This window comes from Neovison vison, chromosome 1 (genome assembly GCF_020171115.1).
Source record: "Neovison vison isolate M4711 chromosome 1, ASM_NN_V1, whole genome shotgun sequence".
NCBI lineage: Eukaryota > Metazoa > Chordata > Mammalia > Carnivora > Mustelidae > Neogale > Neogale vison.
This window is the reverse complement of record NC_058091.1, coordinates 276,563,288-276,580,115: the sequence shown is the minus strand read 5'-3', so window position 1 is coordinate 276,580,115 and position 16,828 is coordinate 276,563,288. Positions and strand designations below refer to the sequence as shown.

The 16,828-nt window shown below is 42.3% G+C and overlaps 1 protein-coding gene across 1 annotated transcript in view; it reads right to left on the bottom strand.

Annotated features, from left to right (window-relative positions):
* Positions 1-16,828, bottom strand: part of HTR4 (5-hydroxytryptamine receptor 4) — a 176,538-nt gene that overhangs the window by 67,957 nt on the left and 91,753 nt on the right. The window contains exons 3-4 of the mRNA XM_044231892.1: positions 9,125-9,250; positions 7,646-7,846 (exon numbers count right to left, since the gene is read on the bottom strand). Coding sequence (XP_044087827.1) covers positions 7,646-7,846; positions 9,125-9,250 — 327 coding nt within the window. The remainder of the gene's footprint in view (positions 1-7,645; positions 7,847-9,124; positions 9,251-16,828) is intronic.

Sequence of the window (16,828 nt, the reverse complement as noted above, 5' to 3'; positions counted from 1 at the left end):
ATGATTAAGATAAGTGATAATTGATATTTAATATTCTGTGGGCACTCAGAGGAAGAAACAACAAATCTTTGGGAATGAAGCCTGGCCAGTTGGTAGAGAAGGTGACATATTTTGCCTGAATAGTGAAAGGTAAGAGTTCATCAGGAAAGAAAAGGAATGCAAGACACAGGCAGCAACACGGGGCTATGAGGAAGCATACACTCAGGATACGATAATAGATCACTCGTGGGTGGGAGCTGAGGTAGGAAAAACAGACTGAGGACATGTTGGGAAAAGCACTGAAAGACAAGGTAAGAATTTAGCCTAGAGTTGATAAGATGTCACTGAGAAACCTGAGACTTTGCACATGCTGTTTTCTGGAACCTTCTTTCCCCATGCCTCCTCTTTCTTCCCTTTACCTACTGACATGTGCATATTCCACAGATCCCAGCCTCACTGTTACTTCCTCCCAGAGCTTCCGCTGCTTTGGAGAACAAGTTCTCCTTGATTTCTAGGGCCACCATTTTACCATAATTCCCTACTGACTACCAGTATTCCCCTCCAGACTAAAAGCTCTGTGATTCAGAGCTTTTTCTGGCTATTCACCACTGCACTGCTCTACTCAGCCCCTAGCAATTAGCAAGTGCTCAAAGCATATTTGATGAAATGAATATAAAAATAAGAGTTCATATCCTCTAGCATGAGATTCACTCAACAAATATTACTATTATGTACAAAGCATGAACCAGGCCTCAGAGAGTATATGAGAAGGGGAAACATAATATGCTTTCCTTACAGAAGCACATTTCAATCTCATTGGGAAAACAAATGTCACTGTGTGACACAAGTTCACAATGACAGCCACTTTTCACGTACATGTTATAAAACTGAGTGATGCTACCGGGAGAGCCTGAAGACATGTGGACATGTTTCTCTCTAGCACAGGATGAAATACGCAATCTTTGAGTCAGAATCATATGTTTAACAAGTAAACCTGTTTTAAAAGAAAACCTGTGACTAAGAAATGGTTGGAAGAGTTTTTGCAGATGAAAGTCATCAAGTTCTTGGGCTGCCAAGGGAAAGGGTGGCAATTTGGTATCAACGAGGAGATCTTGCAAGAGGGAATAGTAGGGAATAGTACACTGGGTGAAGTGAGACATTTTAAAGGGGGGTCGCATTTGATGCCAAACACAGGACAAAGTACTGCACTGATGAGGGAAAGGGGATCAAAATGGTTAAAAGTCTAAAAAGTTTGCCTACAAGGCCAGTGGAAGGATCTAGGGATGTTTGGCCTAAAACAAGAAGAGGTGGGAATAGCAAACCTTTGCCATGGTGTTGAGGCTCCATAAAGATATCTGCATGTCCCTCAACCAGCTTAACAGAAGCTGATGTCTGCTACTCTTGTCTGCCCACATCCTTCTTCCGGAGGAAACTGCTGTTCTCCCATGCCATACACTTCAGGTAAACCTGACAGCCACGTCGCCTCACCTCTGCCCAGCAACCAGGTGTATCATCCCACCATGGTGATTAGTCAAGACAAGTGTGACTCAAGCAAAGGCTGCCAAAGTTCTTCCATGAGAAAGAGCATTTAGGTTTCTGCTCTTGCAGACTCATGAGTCAAGGATGGTTTAAGACTCATTTTTCTAACCCCAGTCGAAGACTGAATCCAGTAAGAACACAGCATAGGGACAGAGAGGACAGATAGAAAGACAAGAACACAGAGAAATGTACAGAGAAGGAGAGGGAGACAGACAGAATGAGAAAGAAGAGACAGAAGAAAGAAGAAAAGGCAGACACAAGCAGGAGAGGGTGACAGAGACAGACGGAGAGAGCGATTCTAGATGGCATTGTTCAAACCCTACTGAGAGCCATGTCTGATACCAGACTTTTTAGCTAACCGAACCAATCATTTATTTTCTGTCACACGCTGCTGAAAAAGATCTTACTAATATATCATTTGAGAAGCAATTCGGTCAAAACGCTACATTCAGAAAATTCTTTGGGATATATACAGGGAAAGCCCTTTTCAAAGATTTATTTAAAATATAAATCCGTTTGAGTAAACTAAAAATATATTCATTGAAGTCTACTTCTTGCATATAAAACGACTAGATACAGAAGGGAGCTACTAGTTACGGTGGTTACCTCTGGGGTTTTCAGCTGTGGAAGTGCAGAGGGAAAATGGAGACCTTTTTTATGTTCTTACTTGTAAACTGATGGCATTTTTTATTTTTTTTTACAATGCCCAGGTATTACTGTCATGCTTGTTTAAAACTGTGATGATTAGAAAAGAGGCTGCTGCAGAGGGTCAGGTGAAAGGTCATAACCTGGGTTGGGACCAAGGAAGATGGATGGGAGGGTCAGAGGGAAGTAGAGGGTGCTGACCCTCTAGGAGATGGTGAGGGCTCCCACCGGGGGTGAATCCAGGGCCTCCTGTGGGAAAGCAGAGGGGACACGTTGACCAGAAGATGTCTGTGCTCTCTGCCTTGCTCAGCCCTCAGAGGGAACTCTTAGCCTAATGTCAGAATGTTCTCAGTGACTTGAGATTGTACTGGTCTAAGGAGCACTTTCAGCCAAAGGCTCTTATGGATACTCCTACATTCAAGAAGTGTCAACATCTAGCAAAGGGAAAACTGAAGTATAAAAGTTGTATTTTAGAAGTTAGTAAGAGTGATGTCCCCCAACCCATTATCAGTTGGAGAATCTAACTGATTATCCAGTCTGGCCAGGACCACTCCCAACTTGCCCCCCCCCTGCTCCCCACCGATATAACTCTTGTTATTGGTTTCATGCAATTTCATTCATAATCAATCTCTCTCTCTTTCTGTCTCTACCTGTCTCACACTCACTCATGTACACCTAGATATAAACATCTCTATATTTATTTTACAGAAGTGGAATTATTCTGAACATTGAAATCTGACACTTGTTGTTATTTGTTTCTGTTTTTGTTTTTTCCAAATAATACACCAGTGGTCTCTTCCAGGTCAGTACACATAACTATTTCCCATGGTTTTTAGTGGCTGGATTAGAACCAGTACTCTATGACAAATACTTGGTTTTCATTCACCACAGAACCTCAAATTAAAAATAATCAACTGTACTATAATGCTTTTAATGCAGTTTTCTGGTCTCCCATGACCCATACTATATGATACATGTAGTTTAATTATGCTTCAGAAATGATTTTTAACAAGGCAATAAACTTTCATTAATAGGATTCAATTCTCAAAGCACCAGGAAACACAGTGGATAGAGCACTGCAGTTGGGAAAAAAACATTTTATAATATTAATGGAGTCCTACATCTTGCTTTGATCCAAAGGTCTGCCATCCCAGTAGAATTAAGAATCACAGTCAGCATTTTTGCCTGGGAAGCACTACCTAGATCAGTTGTCTCCACAGACTCAGGGTAGTTCCAGAGAGGAAGACAAAACATTTTGCCAGGAATCACATCTCACTAACACACTCACTCTGTGCTCCGGCTCAGCTCAGTCCAGCCCTGTCAGCTGGAAGGGACACAGAAAAACATAAGTTAGGGCACCTGGGTGGCTCAATGGGTTAAAGCCTCTGCCTTCCGCTCGGGTCATGATCCCAGGGTCCTTGGATTGAGCCCCACGCTGGGCTCTCTGCTCCGTGGGGAGCCTCTCTCTCTGCCTGCCTCTCTACCTACTTGTGATCTCGGTCTGTCAAATAAATAAATTTTAAAAAACAGACAAACATAAGTTAGATGATAAATAAAAGCGTACTCTTCCAGCCTAAGATACTGTGTTGTCATGTTCAGAGTGGACCTTCTAGCACAATGAGAATATTGGTGTAGGGACAAGAGATGCTAGAGACAATTGGCAAATTTCCCAGGCTTCTTGAGGAAAACGAACCAAATGAAACCATCTGACTCCATCTTATTTATGGCACTGGAAGTTTTGATGTCCACTATCAGAGAAGGAACTGGAACTAATGGTGGCACAAAAAGAGGATTTTTTTTCCCAATTTATTTATTTTCAGAAAAACAGTATTCATTATTTTTTCACCACACCCAGTGCTCCATGCAAGCTGTGCCCTCTATAATACCCACCACCTGGTACCCCAACCTCCCACCCCCCGCCACTTCAAACCCCCCAGATTGTTTTTCAGAGTCCATAGTCTCTCATGGTTCATCTCCCCTTCCAATTTACCCAAAAGCACATACCCTCCCCAATGTCCATAACCCTACCCCCCTTCTCCCAACCCCCCTCCTCCAGCAACCCACAGTTTGTTTCGTGAGATTCAGAGTCACTTATGGTTTGTCTCCCTCCCTATCCCATCTTGTTTCATGGATTCTTTCCTACCCATTTAAGCCCCCATGTTGCATCACCACTTCCTCATATCAGGGAGATCATATGATAGTTGTCTTTTTAAGAGACTCTCCTCAGAAAGAGAGTGTACTGAATACTCTATTTGTTGAACAGTGTTTTCCAAATACCTAAATCAGTATTTCTGTAATTACTAGTCGATTGTTAATTTCCCCATTAAAAGGGGGAAAAAGAAAAGTTCCATGAGGGCGGGACCCTGTCCTTTTTCATATCCTTGCACTTTCTCCCCTCAGGGAAGACATTCCACATATGAGTGGGATATAAGAAAGAAAAGAAAAGAAAACAAAACAAAAACAAAAAAGCAAAAACCCCTAAGACTCTTAAATACAGAGAACAAATAGGGAGTTGCCAGAGAGGAAGAGGGGGGCAGAAATAGGTCAAATAGACAAAGAAGAATAAGGGGTACAAACTTCCAGTTAGAAAATGAATAAATCACAGAGATGAAAAGTACGGCACAGGGAATATAGTCAGTAAGATTGTAATAACATTGTACGGTGACAGATGGTTACTACACTTATCACGGTGAGCATTAAATAATACACAGAATTGTTGAAGCATTGTGCGTAAACCTGAAAGTACTATAACATGGCATATTAAATATACTTCAATAAAAAAGTATATATGCAAAAAAATTAAAGAATCGATTTAAATCACAATTGCACTAAATTTTACAAAGCAGAACTGGTTTGATGGGGTCAGAGACAGCTTCTGGAAGGAGGAAAGAATTGAGCTAAAATCTGAAAAACAGGCAGGAAAGGAGGGGGCAAAGGAGCTTTCCAGGCAGAGGGCAGAGCTAAGGTCCTGGGATGGCTGAGCACAGAGCACTGGAGAGAGAAAGGAGGCCAAGACAGCTTGCAGCCAAGAGAGCGAGACCGGTGAAGGGCATCAAGTGAGGCTCGGGACAGAGAAGGAGACAGATGGCACAAAACTCTACAGGCCAAGGAGTCTGGTCTTGATCCTCAGTCTGATGACAGCCATTGAAGGGTTTCAGGCAAAGAAGCAACAAGATCTGCATGGTTGACGGTGGCAATGAGCTCTTACAAGGTGTGAGCAGATTGGAGGAGGATAAAGTAGATGTGGGGAGAACAATTAGGAGGTTGCAGAGGTGGCTTATGCAAGAGATGACATTAGTTTGCACTAGGATAATGAAGACGGGGAGCAACAGAGTTGGATCTGTTTAGGAAGGAAAATCAGTAGGTCTTACTATTTAAATGCAGGGGATAAGGAAAGACCCCATTAAGAACAACTGCCTGATTCCTGGACAATGCATCTGCTGAAGCAGCTATTCCCTGAAGAGGTCCAAGTTCCATAAGAAGGATCATGAGGTGCACGGACAGTTGCAGGAAACTGAAATTAATATCCACTAGAATTGTCGACGGTGCCTAGCCGGGCTGGTGCTATGCCTTCGGGGGACTATCTCACTTAATCCTAACTGTAATCCTGTCAAATAGATGCTATTGCCCCCATTTTTAGAGATGAGAAAACTGAGACTCAAAAAAGCTTAATAACTCACCACCGTTCTTAGAGCCGAACATTGGCAGAGCAGGGATTTGAACCCCAATCTCTTCAGTCCTACAGCAGATGGTTCTTAACCACCAGCCCATCCTGCTTCATGACCGCTCCCACCTACTCAGGGAAAATGTCATGATTTCGAAAGATCCTGACAGTTAATCTGGAACTCTGAAGCCAAATCTCCCTAGGGAACCTTCAGTCCTTCCCTCAGGAATGCTCAGAGTAAATTTTCCATATCAAGGAGATGATTCTTCATGCACCCACTCCCCAATTCTTCACTCCCTATTCAGCTCCTTTTCTTCCCCTTGCTTTTGCCCCAAACTGAAGGTTATCTCCAGGTGCCAAGACCCCCCAGCTTTGTCTTCTCCAAGTTCCTGTAACACTTCCCGTCTTGGCACTCATTTTGGCAATGATCACATGCGGGCTAGCCTGTAAGATTTCCATGCATTTTCTACTCCTTGGCATTTCATTTCTTTTCATGCTGATTTCCATGTATAGAGTGACTGTCCTCAAGTCTTTAATGGACTGAAGTCAGATTGTTGTAAGATAAACACAAATTTCAAACCATGAGAGGCTATGGGTCTGGCTTCCAGCCAGCAGCTCAGATTTACCAAGTCACTGTCCATAGCTAGAGAGTTTCATCATATGCGCATTTAACTTCAGCACATTAAACTATGTGTTCTTGGTAGAGCAAGAGAGAGAACGAACTCACATAATTTAAACAGAGCTGGCCATTACACCCCCATTCCAATCAATAAGCACTTGCCCCATGGGATAGGAGATGAATCCGGTGTTCCTGCAGCTGCTTTCAGGCCCTCAGGACCTTCCCCACAGTGAGTAATTCCCTGGACAGACTCTGATTTTCGTGTTTAAAGACACATATTTTGGATACATCATAATCTCTAATTTTAGTCAACTGCTTTTCCTATCACCCAATTAAAGAAACAGCGACCTATCCCTAGACCGGAAGAAAAACTGGGTTTCTTGGACTCTTCCAGAGACAGGAAAAGTTTGTCCCTGCTCATTCTGATAACATGTGACTCGCACACCACACCTTCTTTTGGGAGATACCCCTAAGATACAGATACCAGGGTGGTGGCCTATGATCCTAGAATCATCTGAGTTTTAAATTGCATTCTGCTTTTACTGCTGAATACAAACGTGCAAGAACTAATACAACTGACAAATGATATATATCTCAAACAAATAAGGCAAAAGTGGAAATCATTAGGCCTCCTGAAATCAAATGTGAAGGAAAAGAACAAAACCTGCATGCTAGCCCCGCACCCCCCAAACAAGCAAATATTCGAGATTTTATAATTAACTTTCTGGAAAAGATTCCCCAAGTTGAATGCACATAAAATCATAATACAGACACATTTTGGGGGAGGAGGTAATGTTTAAACATGAGACTATCATTCTGAACCAGTCCTGCTACCTACAGGGCTGGTGTATTGATTCTTACTCTCCGAGTTTAGATCACACCATCAGTATAAAATGTAGAGCTCTAGGGTGGATCTGATTTCCACACATTAGCCACCTGTCACTGTCTAGATTGCGAGCTCCCCCGCAGGCAGGTTCTAAGCCTTTCAAATCTCTGTCTGCAGGACCTGAGAAAGGGCCTGACTGAAAAGGAGCCCTCTGCAGAGTCTGGAGGGTGGGGGAACCCATGAGTAGCCAGTTTTATCTCTCTGAGATTCATCCCTTCTAATGAACTAGGGAAGAAAGAAAGGTGTGGTCCCTTAGTCATCAGGTCCTTGCCCCCCACATGGAGCTCTGCTATGCCCATTGCTCTGCCCTTACCGATCCAGAGAAATGCAGCACAGGTGAAAAATTGATGCTGTCGTGAGCAGGACGTCTAGAGATGTCCGGACGAGGCAAAACATCTCCCCATAGATCCAGATGTCTTGAACCAGCTCAATGGCACCGAAGGGCATCACCAGCACCGAAACCAGCAGATCCACGAAGGCGAGAGAGACAATGAAATAATTGGTTTTTATCTTCCTGTGAGTGAAAGCAGGGGGAGGGACAAAGGAAAAGGGGCGGGGGGGGGGGAAGGAGCAGGGAAAAAGGAGAGGGAAACAAAGAAGGGAGAGAGACAAAGGGGAAAAAAGTCAACTGTGCAATGCATTCTGTTAGATTCCCTTTCCTTCCTGTCACATGGCATGCACGGTCCAACCACCCGACTTTTCCAGACCCTCTTGCCCTCTTGCACCCAAATCCCTCCATCTTCTTCTCTGAGGCCACGCAGGCTTGATTTGAGCTCCCCCATGCATGGAACCCCTCCTTAGGGCCTAAGGAGGAGAAGGCTCCCTAGGAGCCCACCTGCCCTTCCCTTTAGGCCATGGCTTGGTTATTCTCAGGAGACCCGCCCAAAGGGCCTTCCTCACAAACTGTATTCCACTCTGAGCCTGACTACTGTGTGCCTCGTGTTTGTGACACTGGTCAGAATCGTGCTTTTACACTTTCTTGGCATCATCCCCGGATTCGTGCATGCCTTGCTTAGAAAGGAAGGCCACAGGTCATGCAGGACCACATCTTTTATGTCCCTTTATGGCCTGGAGGCTCTCGATCCAGGCTGAAGCCTAGAATCACCTGGTGAATTTTTATAAATATCAATGCCCATGTCTCTCCCCAGATCACTTCGTTCAGAGACTTTGGGTGATTAGCCCACCCACGCACCAACACCCAAGGGTTTCAGATAAAATAGAGGACTCCTAGTCAAATTTCAATTTCAAATAAACAATGAATAACTACTTAATATAAGTATGTTCCAAATACTACATGGGACATACTTAGACTACACATTAGCAATTTTCAAAAGGTCTTCAAGTGATTTTAATTGCAGTTGGGTTGAGACTCATGAAGTGGAAAGAGCAAAAGACAAAGGATTAAGATTAGTCACTGGGCAGTCACCTCTTTTCTGAACCACTGATAAACCAGGGAGGTTAGATTAGATATGAGCTGTATATATACAGCTCATATCTAATATGTGTGTGTGTGTGTGTGTGTGTGTATCTCACACCTATTACCAACCCCTGCCAAAACCCTAAGTTGAACACAGGAAAAAAGATGGGACAGAAATTATCATAAGTGCTTACACTGGTTATGTTAGTCATGGGGAATTATGTGTCATCTATTCCCTGTTCTACTTCACAATATCATTTCCCTTTCATAATTACAATTGTAATGGAATTCATAGGTCAGATCCCAACTGTCCAGGGAGAGTCTAGCCTAGAACTCTACCCTGATTTCCTCCTGAGGTGTCCTCCTGCTACTCACCTGAGCTGCCTGTCCCTGCACACAGCCACCATCACCAGCAGGTTCCCCAAGATGGCCATCAGGATAACCGCTGACAGAAACGTGAGCAGCACGACCTTCTCCACTGACCCAAAACCCTCCTTGGAACTGAAAGACACATATGTGTGGACACACACACACACACACACACACACACAGAATTAAAGGAAACTCTGAGGCACGGGAAAGAAAATCTTTTCCCTCATTTATCTTCAGGAAGCTAACTTTAACTGAGCAGCTGTAATACACTTTTATTGTGTACCCTTTGTATGCCAATGTCTGTAACTGTCAGTTTACATGTTATACTAGTTAACTCCTCCATTAAGCAGAGGAGGCTCAGAGAGGGGAATTAATTACCCTGAAACTGCACAGTTATTCCCCATCAGAGTGCATGTGATTTCCCTTCAGATCACTTACTTCAGTTGTGCTCAGAAATGTATTTTGTTGATTCCTGTTTTGTGCACTTCCCTAGCTAGAGTATAAGCTCCATGAGGCAGAGCCCTTGTCTGTGTGTTCCACTGATCAATTCAATTACAATGTATCACTCACATTTGCCAGATGAAGGAAAAATGGCATTGGATGAATGAATGACAGTAACTTGGACCAGGGTCTCCATGAATACAAGGGCCACCCTGTCTCCAGAACCCTGTCCCTGTCCATGTAGAAGCTGCTGTGTATAGGCGGGCTGTCCAAGGGAGAGGTCATGGCTTGAAGATTATTCTAACAAAGTTGACCTGAATAAATAGATCTCTGATTCTGGGAAATCCAATCGCAAAGACAGCAGCCAATCAATATGCCCAGGGGTTCCTTTCACTGCCCTGAATCCTATTTCTTTTGGTGCCCAACATCACAGCTCAAATCTGTGTTCTTGTCAATTTCAGCATCTGAATTGGTCCTATAAACCCTGCCCTCTGAGCGTAAACTCAGCATTTTTTTTTATTAATTTGGAAGCAAGTGCCCCCAATAATAAAAGCACAAAATCTGCAGGTTATTAAGAAGCTATAAGAAAAAGGTTTACTTTTTTAGTTTTATTTTGTTTTTCCAGTGTTCCAAGTTTCATTGTTTATACACCGCATCCAGTGTTCCATGTAATATATGTCCTCCTTAATATCCACCACCAGGATCACCCGTCTCCCCACACGCCCCTCCAAAACCCTCAGTTTGTTTCTCAGAGTCCACAGTCCCTCATGGTTTGTCTTCCCTTCCAATTTTGCCCAATTCACTTTTTCTTTCCTTCTCCTAATGTCTTCCATGTTATTCCTTATGCTCTACAAGTAAGTAAAACCATATGATAATTGATTTTTTTTCTGTTTGACTTATTTTACTCAAAAAATGGGCAGAAGACATGAACAGACAATTCTCCAAAGAAGATATACAAATGGCTATCAGACACATGAAAAAATGTCCATCATTATTAGCCATCAGGGAGATTCAAATCAAAACCACATTGAGATACCACCTTACACCAGTTAGAATGGCCAAAATCAACAAGACAGGAAACAACAAGTGTTGGAGAGGATGTGGAGAAAGGAGAACTTTCTTACACTCTTGATGGGAATGGAAGTTGGTGCAGCTACTTTGAAAAACAGTGTGGAGATTCCTTAAGAAATTAAAACTAGAGCTACCCTATGACCCTGCGATTGCACTACTGGGTATTTACCCCAAAGACACAGATGTAGTGAAAAGAAGGGCCCTATGCACCCCAATGTTCATAGCAGCAATGGCCACAGTCGCCATTGTGGAAAGGGCCAAGATGCCCTTCAAGAGATGAACGGATAAAGAAGATACGGTCCATATATACAACGGATTATTACGTCTCCATCAGAAAGGATAAATACCCAACTTTTATAAAAGTTTTGTTTTTAATAGAGTAGTAATGAAATTTTCTTCTTTAATGAAGTTTCAAAAGGATCTCAAAACTTCCAGACCCAAACCCTACATTACAGTATGGAGAAATTGAGGCCAAGAGGGGAGAACTGAACTGTCAAAATATATTACTGTCTGGTTTGGGAGAAGCTCCTTGTCCTGTGAGTCCCCCCACTGGAAACACAGGGTCCCAAGATACAAGAAACAGTTGTCTTTACTGAGCTACTTCGACTGAAAACCAAGATGTGCTGGCTCCAGTTAGCAGCAGCCCACCACGTTCTAGTTCTGGCCCCATCCAAATTTTTTTCCATTAGGCATGGAAGACTAGGGGCCAATTGGAATAAGGACCCAGCATTGCAGTGGTTGGAAAACCAGCAACTTCCTCCATTCTGCTAACAAGTGTTTTGATTGACTGATTGAAGTTGTTATGGCTAAGGGTTTAGGAAAAGAAATTCAACCTATGTTCATCCAAATCACTCTTCCATACTTAAGTTCCAACTACCATGTTAACACATATTGGACAAGGAAGATTTAATTCAGGAGGAAAAGGCTTCAAGAGAGTGATATGGCTACCCCGAACTAATCTGATCTTGGGCCACGTGAATGCAGGTGAAGTGTCTATCAAAGGAGGTAACAGTGGTTTTTCTCCTTGTCCTTCTCTTAGGCTCTGACTGAGAGCCCTTTTGAAACATGCCTGGCACCCCCTCCCACCCCTCACCCTCAGTCAGAGTCTCTGTACTTGCTGTGCCTTCCTCCTGGAATGCTTTTTCAGTGGCTGCCTTCTTCTTCTCCTTCAGGTCTCAGAGTAAAATTAATCTCTGTTTAATGTGCCACAGCCAACAAACATTGTGCATTTTCTTTATAGCACTTGTTATCCGAAATGACTTCTGTTGTTGATTATTGTCTCTGTCTCACTCCCACAGAATGACTTTGGTTCTCTTTTCATCGCAATTCCCAGATCCTAGCACGGTGTCTAATCTGCAAATTGTGTGTACAGGTATGGGTAGTACATGGAAAGTACTCAATTATTTCCTAATTTAGTGAAAGAAAGACAATGTATTCATAATAGTGAAGTTTATTCATCAACGTCTTTGAAGACTGGCTGTAGGTACAAAGGTTTTATCTAGAGAAGAGAAGACAGGCAGAGAAGACACAGAAGCCATTTTTAACTAACTGAAGCCCTGTCATTTGAAATAAGAGTAGATTTATGCATTCATTCATTCCACACTATTTTCTGACACCTACTCTCATTAGGCATTGTTGTTTATCTTCTAGAAGCAGAGATATGCAAAACAGAGAACAGACAATGAACAGATAAATGAGAAACTATGTGAAGTATCAGACAGCGATACATACTATGGTAAAAAAAATCTAGGAGGGAGTGGAGGATAGGATTCCCAGAGCAGGAGGAAAGGCTGGCTATTTAATAGGAGTCATCCGAGAAGGCACGGTGATAGTGTTGTAGCAACTGCTTTCCTGCAGGCTACAGAACTAAGTGAGACCAATGGTCAGGCTGTAAGCAGTGGTTCTCGACTTTGGTTACACATTAAGACAAATACCTTGTGATTTCACTCACACGTGGAATTTAAGAGACAAAACAGAGGGGAAGGGAAGGAGAAAGAAAATGAGATAAAAACAGAGAGGGAGGCAAACCAGAAGAGACTCCTAACTCTAGAGAACAAGCTGAGGGATGCTGGAGGGGAGTAGAAGGGGTGATGGGGTAATTGGATGACGGGCATTGAGAAGGGCCACTTGATACAATGAGCACTGGGTGTTATGTGCAACTGACGAATCACTAAATTCCACCCCTGAAACTAAGAACACACTATATGTTAATTATAAATGAATTTAAATAAGATATTTTTTAATCACCTATGGAGCCTTCACAAATGCCAGTGTATGAGCTCTAATCTCAAAGACACGTATTTATTTATTTATTTTATTATTTTTTTTTTTCAAAGACACGTATTTAATTGGTCTGGGTTTGCAGCCTAAATATTGGAATTTTTAAAAGCTCTCAAGTGATTCTGATGGGCAACCAAGGTTGAGAGTCACTGCTAGAGAAAGGTAAGATTTAGTAACAAAGAGTAAGAATTTTCTACAACTAGAGGGTGGTCTGAAACTTTCTCCTGGTCTTGTTTTGAACTTGCCACCTCAGGAGGGAAATGTTTAAGAATACCTCGATGTCAATAAGCTACTACTTCACACTTATTACGATGGCTATTATAAAAATAAAACTGAGAAATGACCAGTGTTGATAACCACGTGGATTCTGTGGAGTTACGTGTATTTTATCACAATAAAAAAAAAAGGTTACACTGATGACCACATACCAGGATATTGTATAAGCCTCCTGTGTTAGAGGCGGGTTGAACTGGCTGATCTTTGGTTGCTTTCTAGTCTATGGACAATGATCTGAACATAGTCTTAGAGCATGGATTCTTCATCAACCACACCCTCATCTTTAGAACCAACTCCCCTGTACTACCTTTCCTCTTATAGGAGAAAAAGCCAGACTGAAGATATGTGGTGAACACCTCTGGCATCAGAGAATTTCATTTCAAATCAAAAGGGTATGTCGGGGTCAGAGAATCCCAAGTTCTGTGTTATGGTTCGTTTGTGGCCTCCAATTAGGAGCTTAAACTTTAAACTGTGAGTGACAAGCAAAATTTAAATCATGGAAGGAGCTTTTCTAATTAAACAGAAATGTTCACTGAGCTAAATGTAAGTCCAGTAAGGATAATTAAAATAAATCAGGAACCACATCAGCAAAATCCAAGTTACATCCTTGGGTTACCTCTGACAGCCTTCAACCACTTGGTCAACCGCAACCAGGCAGTCCTTCTCTGGCCAAAGAGCTGTCCACCCACTAAACTTGTTCTTGGATAGCTGTTCTTACAAAAAAATTTCCTTTCTCTTCTTTTTTAAATATTTATTTATTTTGGTGGGGGGAGGGCCAGAGGGAGAAGGCAAAAGAGAATCTCAAGCAGACTCCCTGCTGAGTGCAGAGCCCAACTCAGGACTTGATCCCATAACCCTGAGATCATAACTCGAGCTGAAACCAAGAGTCAGATGCTTGACCCGGCTGTGCCACTCAGGCATCCCTCCTTTCTCTTCTTCTTTGCTTTTTTCAGTGATCTCTTGATCTATTAATATAGAAACCACAAACTTGTTACCTCTGTGTACCATTTTCTCTGTTCCTAATAGAAGAAAATGTATAACAATAATTCTGGTTAAATTTCCACATAAGTTAGTGTATGTGAAAATGGATTATAAATGACAAAGTCGAATATAAATAGGTAATCATTGCTATTAATATCAGAACTCCATATAGGGACAATAGTAAAGAAAGTTTTAGGTTTGTAACCTCATCCAGAACCATTGTTTTCAAGGTCACACACATGCAGAATACACTTTCTTAGGAGTCAAGAACACTTTTCTCTTTTTTGGCACCGGCCATGTTAATAACAGCTATGTAACTTCAAAGAAGTCACTAACCTTCTCTGAGCCTTAGTTTCTTCATGGATCAATTGAGAAAGTTAGATTAAATCTCTCGTTTATCAAATATGTATTGATTGCCAACCACATGCCAAGCATTGTGCTAAGCACTGGGATACCACAATACAGAAGGTGACCAAGACTCTCCCTTCACAGAGTTAACATTATTAATGGACAAAGACAATAAGCAAGTGCATAGCTAAAGAAATATAATCGGTGATCAGTACTTCAAAGTGACCCTCTCAAACTTTAATGTTCCCATGAATCTACTGGGGATCTTGTTGTAATGCAATTCTGATTCTTTTGGTCTGGGATGGGAACTGGGGTTCTGCATTTCCCACAAGCACACAAAGAGCATCCATGATGCCCATGCAGTTGGTTCATGACTCATACTTGGGGTCGTAAAGCTATCACGGGCATTGACAGGATAGTGGATAGAGAATAAATCAGAGGGAAACTCTAGGTAATCAGGGAACGTGGGAAGTGACACTCAGCTGAATTCTGATACATGTGGAGAATCCATGAGTTAGAGGGAGTCAGGAGAAGAGTACGTGCATAGGTCCTAAGACAGAAAAGACATTTTGTATTCACTATCTTGGGAAGGGAGTCAGCAAGGAATAAAGAATCTGGGGTAAGCTCTGAAAAGTAGCCAGAAGCCAGATCCCTCGGGCTTTGTACACAAAGATGAGAAGTTTATCTTCTATCAGATAATAAAAGAGAATGCAATGAAGTGAATTATGCAGAAAAGTGGCCCTGGGGATATAAATGTGAGAGAAAGAGAATAAGCCTGTAAGGGGCCCTTGCCTGAGTTCAGGTAAGTGAGGACAGTGGCTTGGAGTAGGGTTGTGGCTATTGGTGGAATAAAGCTACATTTGGGAAGTCAAGAGATAGGTAAAAACAACAGATACTTGGATGGATAAGAAGAAGAAATGGAAATTCCATTTCTGAATTGCTTATCTGAGTAATGAGATAGAAATTTCATGAGATGGGGAAAAGCTGTTCTGTGAGATACCTAGAAGACATTTAAGTGAAGGGGTGCCTGGCAGGCTCAGTTGAAAGAGCATATGACTCTTGATCTCAGAGCTCATGAGTTCAAGTCCAACACTGGGTATACTAAAAATTAACTAAAAAATTGTTTTTAAAAGACATTCAGGTGAAGATGTCAAAGATACAATTGGATATTTGTGTCTAGAGTTCAGAAGGGGTGGCTGGGAAGGAGATATACTTGGGATTTCCAGCATTCTATGGGATTTAGAACCGGGGAGGAGGGATGCCATCATCCAACCAGAGGGCCAGCGGCTTGAAGGACTCTAATACTAAGCCATGCCAGAGAGAGGAACCAGAAGAGGAGAATGAGAAAAAATGCCCAGAGATGTGTGAGGAACATCCCGTGAGGGTGATACCGTGGAAGCCAAGAGTGAAGAAAATGTCAAGTCGTGGAGGTTGGGGGGGAAGCATTCCTTGATAGCTCCCCAGAAAAACCACAGGACCACTTCTGGGAATGAGGAGAGACCAAGAGACAGGGTGACTAGAGCAGTTCTTCTTTTACTTTTGATGTATTGAATTGTGCAATAAAATTATATCTGACCAGCAGGCTCCAGCCTTGGACCAATGATCTTTGGAGAATGTGTCTCCTCTTCCAGTCCTGGTAAGTCCCAGTCACATGGGAAGCATCTTTCCCAAAAGCACATCTGCACGGGATCCCAGGCACCTCAAAATACTCCCTATCCAAGGCTTCCTTCACCCATCCTGTTCACCACTGAATGGTCCTCTGAAAGAACTGCAGGTAAATTAGAGAAGACAGTATTTATTTTCTTGCCAATCAACGGTTGGCACAAAGGATGCTAAGGTACTCTGACTTAAAAGAGAGACCCACAGCAACTTCTTTCAAGATACGTCTCCAAAGGCAAAGGAAACAAAAGCAAAAATAAACTTCTGGGACTTCATCAAAATCAAAAGCTTCTGCACAGCAAAGGAAACAGTCAAAAAAACAAAGAGGCAACCCACGGAATGGGAGAAGATATTTGCAAATGACAGTACAGACAAAAGGTTGATATCCAGGATCTATAATGAACTCCTCAAACTCAACCCACACGAAACAGACAAACACATCAAAAAATGGGCAGAAGATATGAACAGACACTTCTCCAATCAAGAAATACAAATGGCTATCAGACACATGAAAAAATGCTCATCATCATTAGCCCTCAGGGAGATTCAAATTAAAACCACATTGAGATATCACCTTACACCAGTTAGAATGGCCAAAATTAACAAAACAGGAAACAACATGTGTTGGAGAGGATGTGGAGAAAGGGGAAC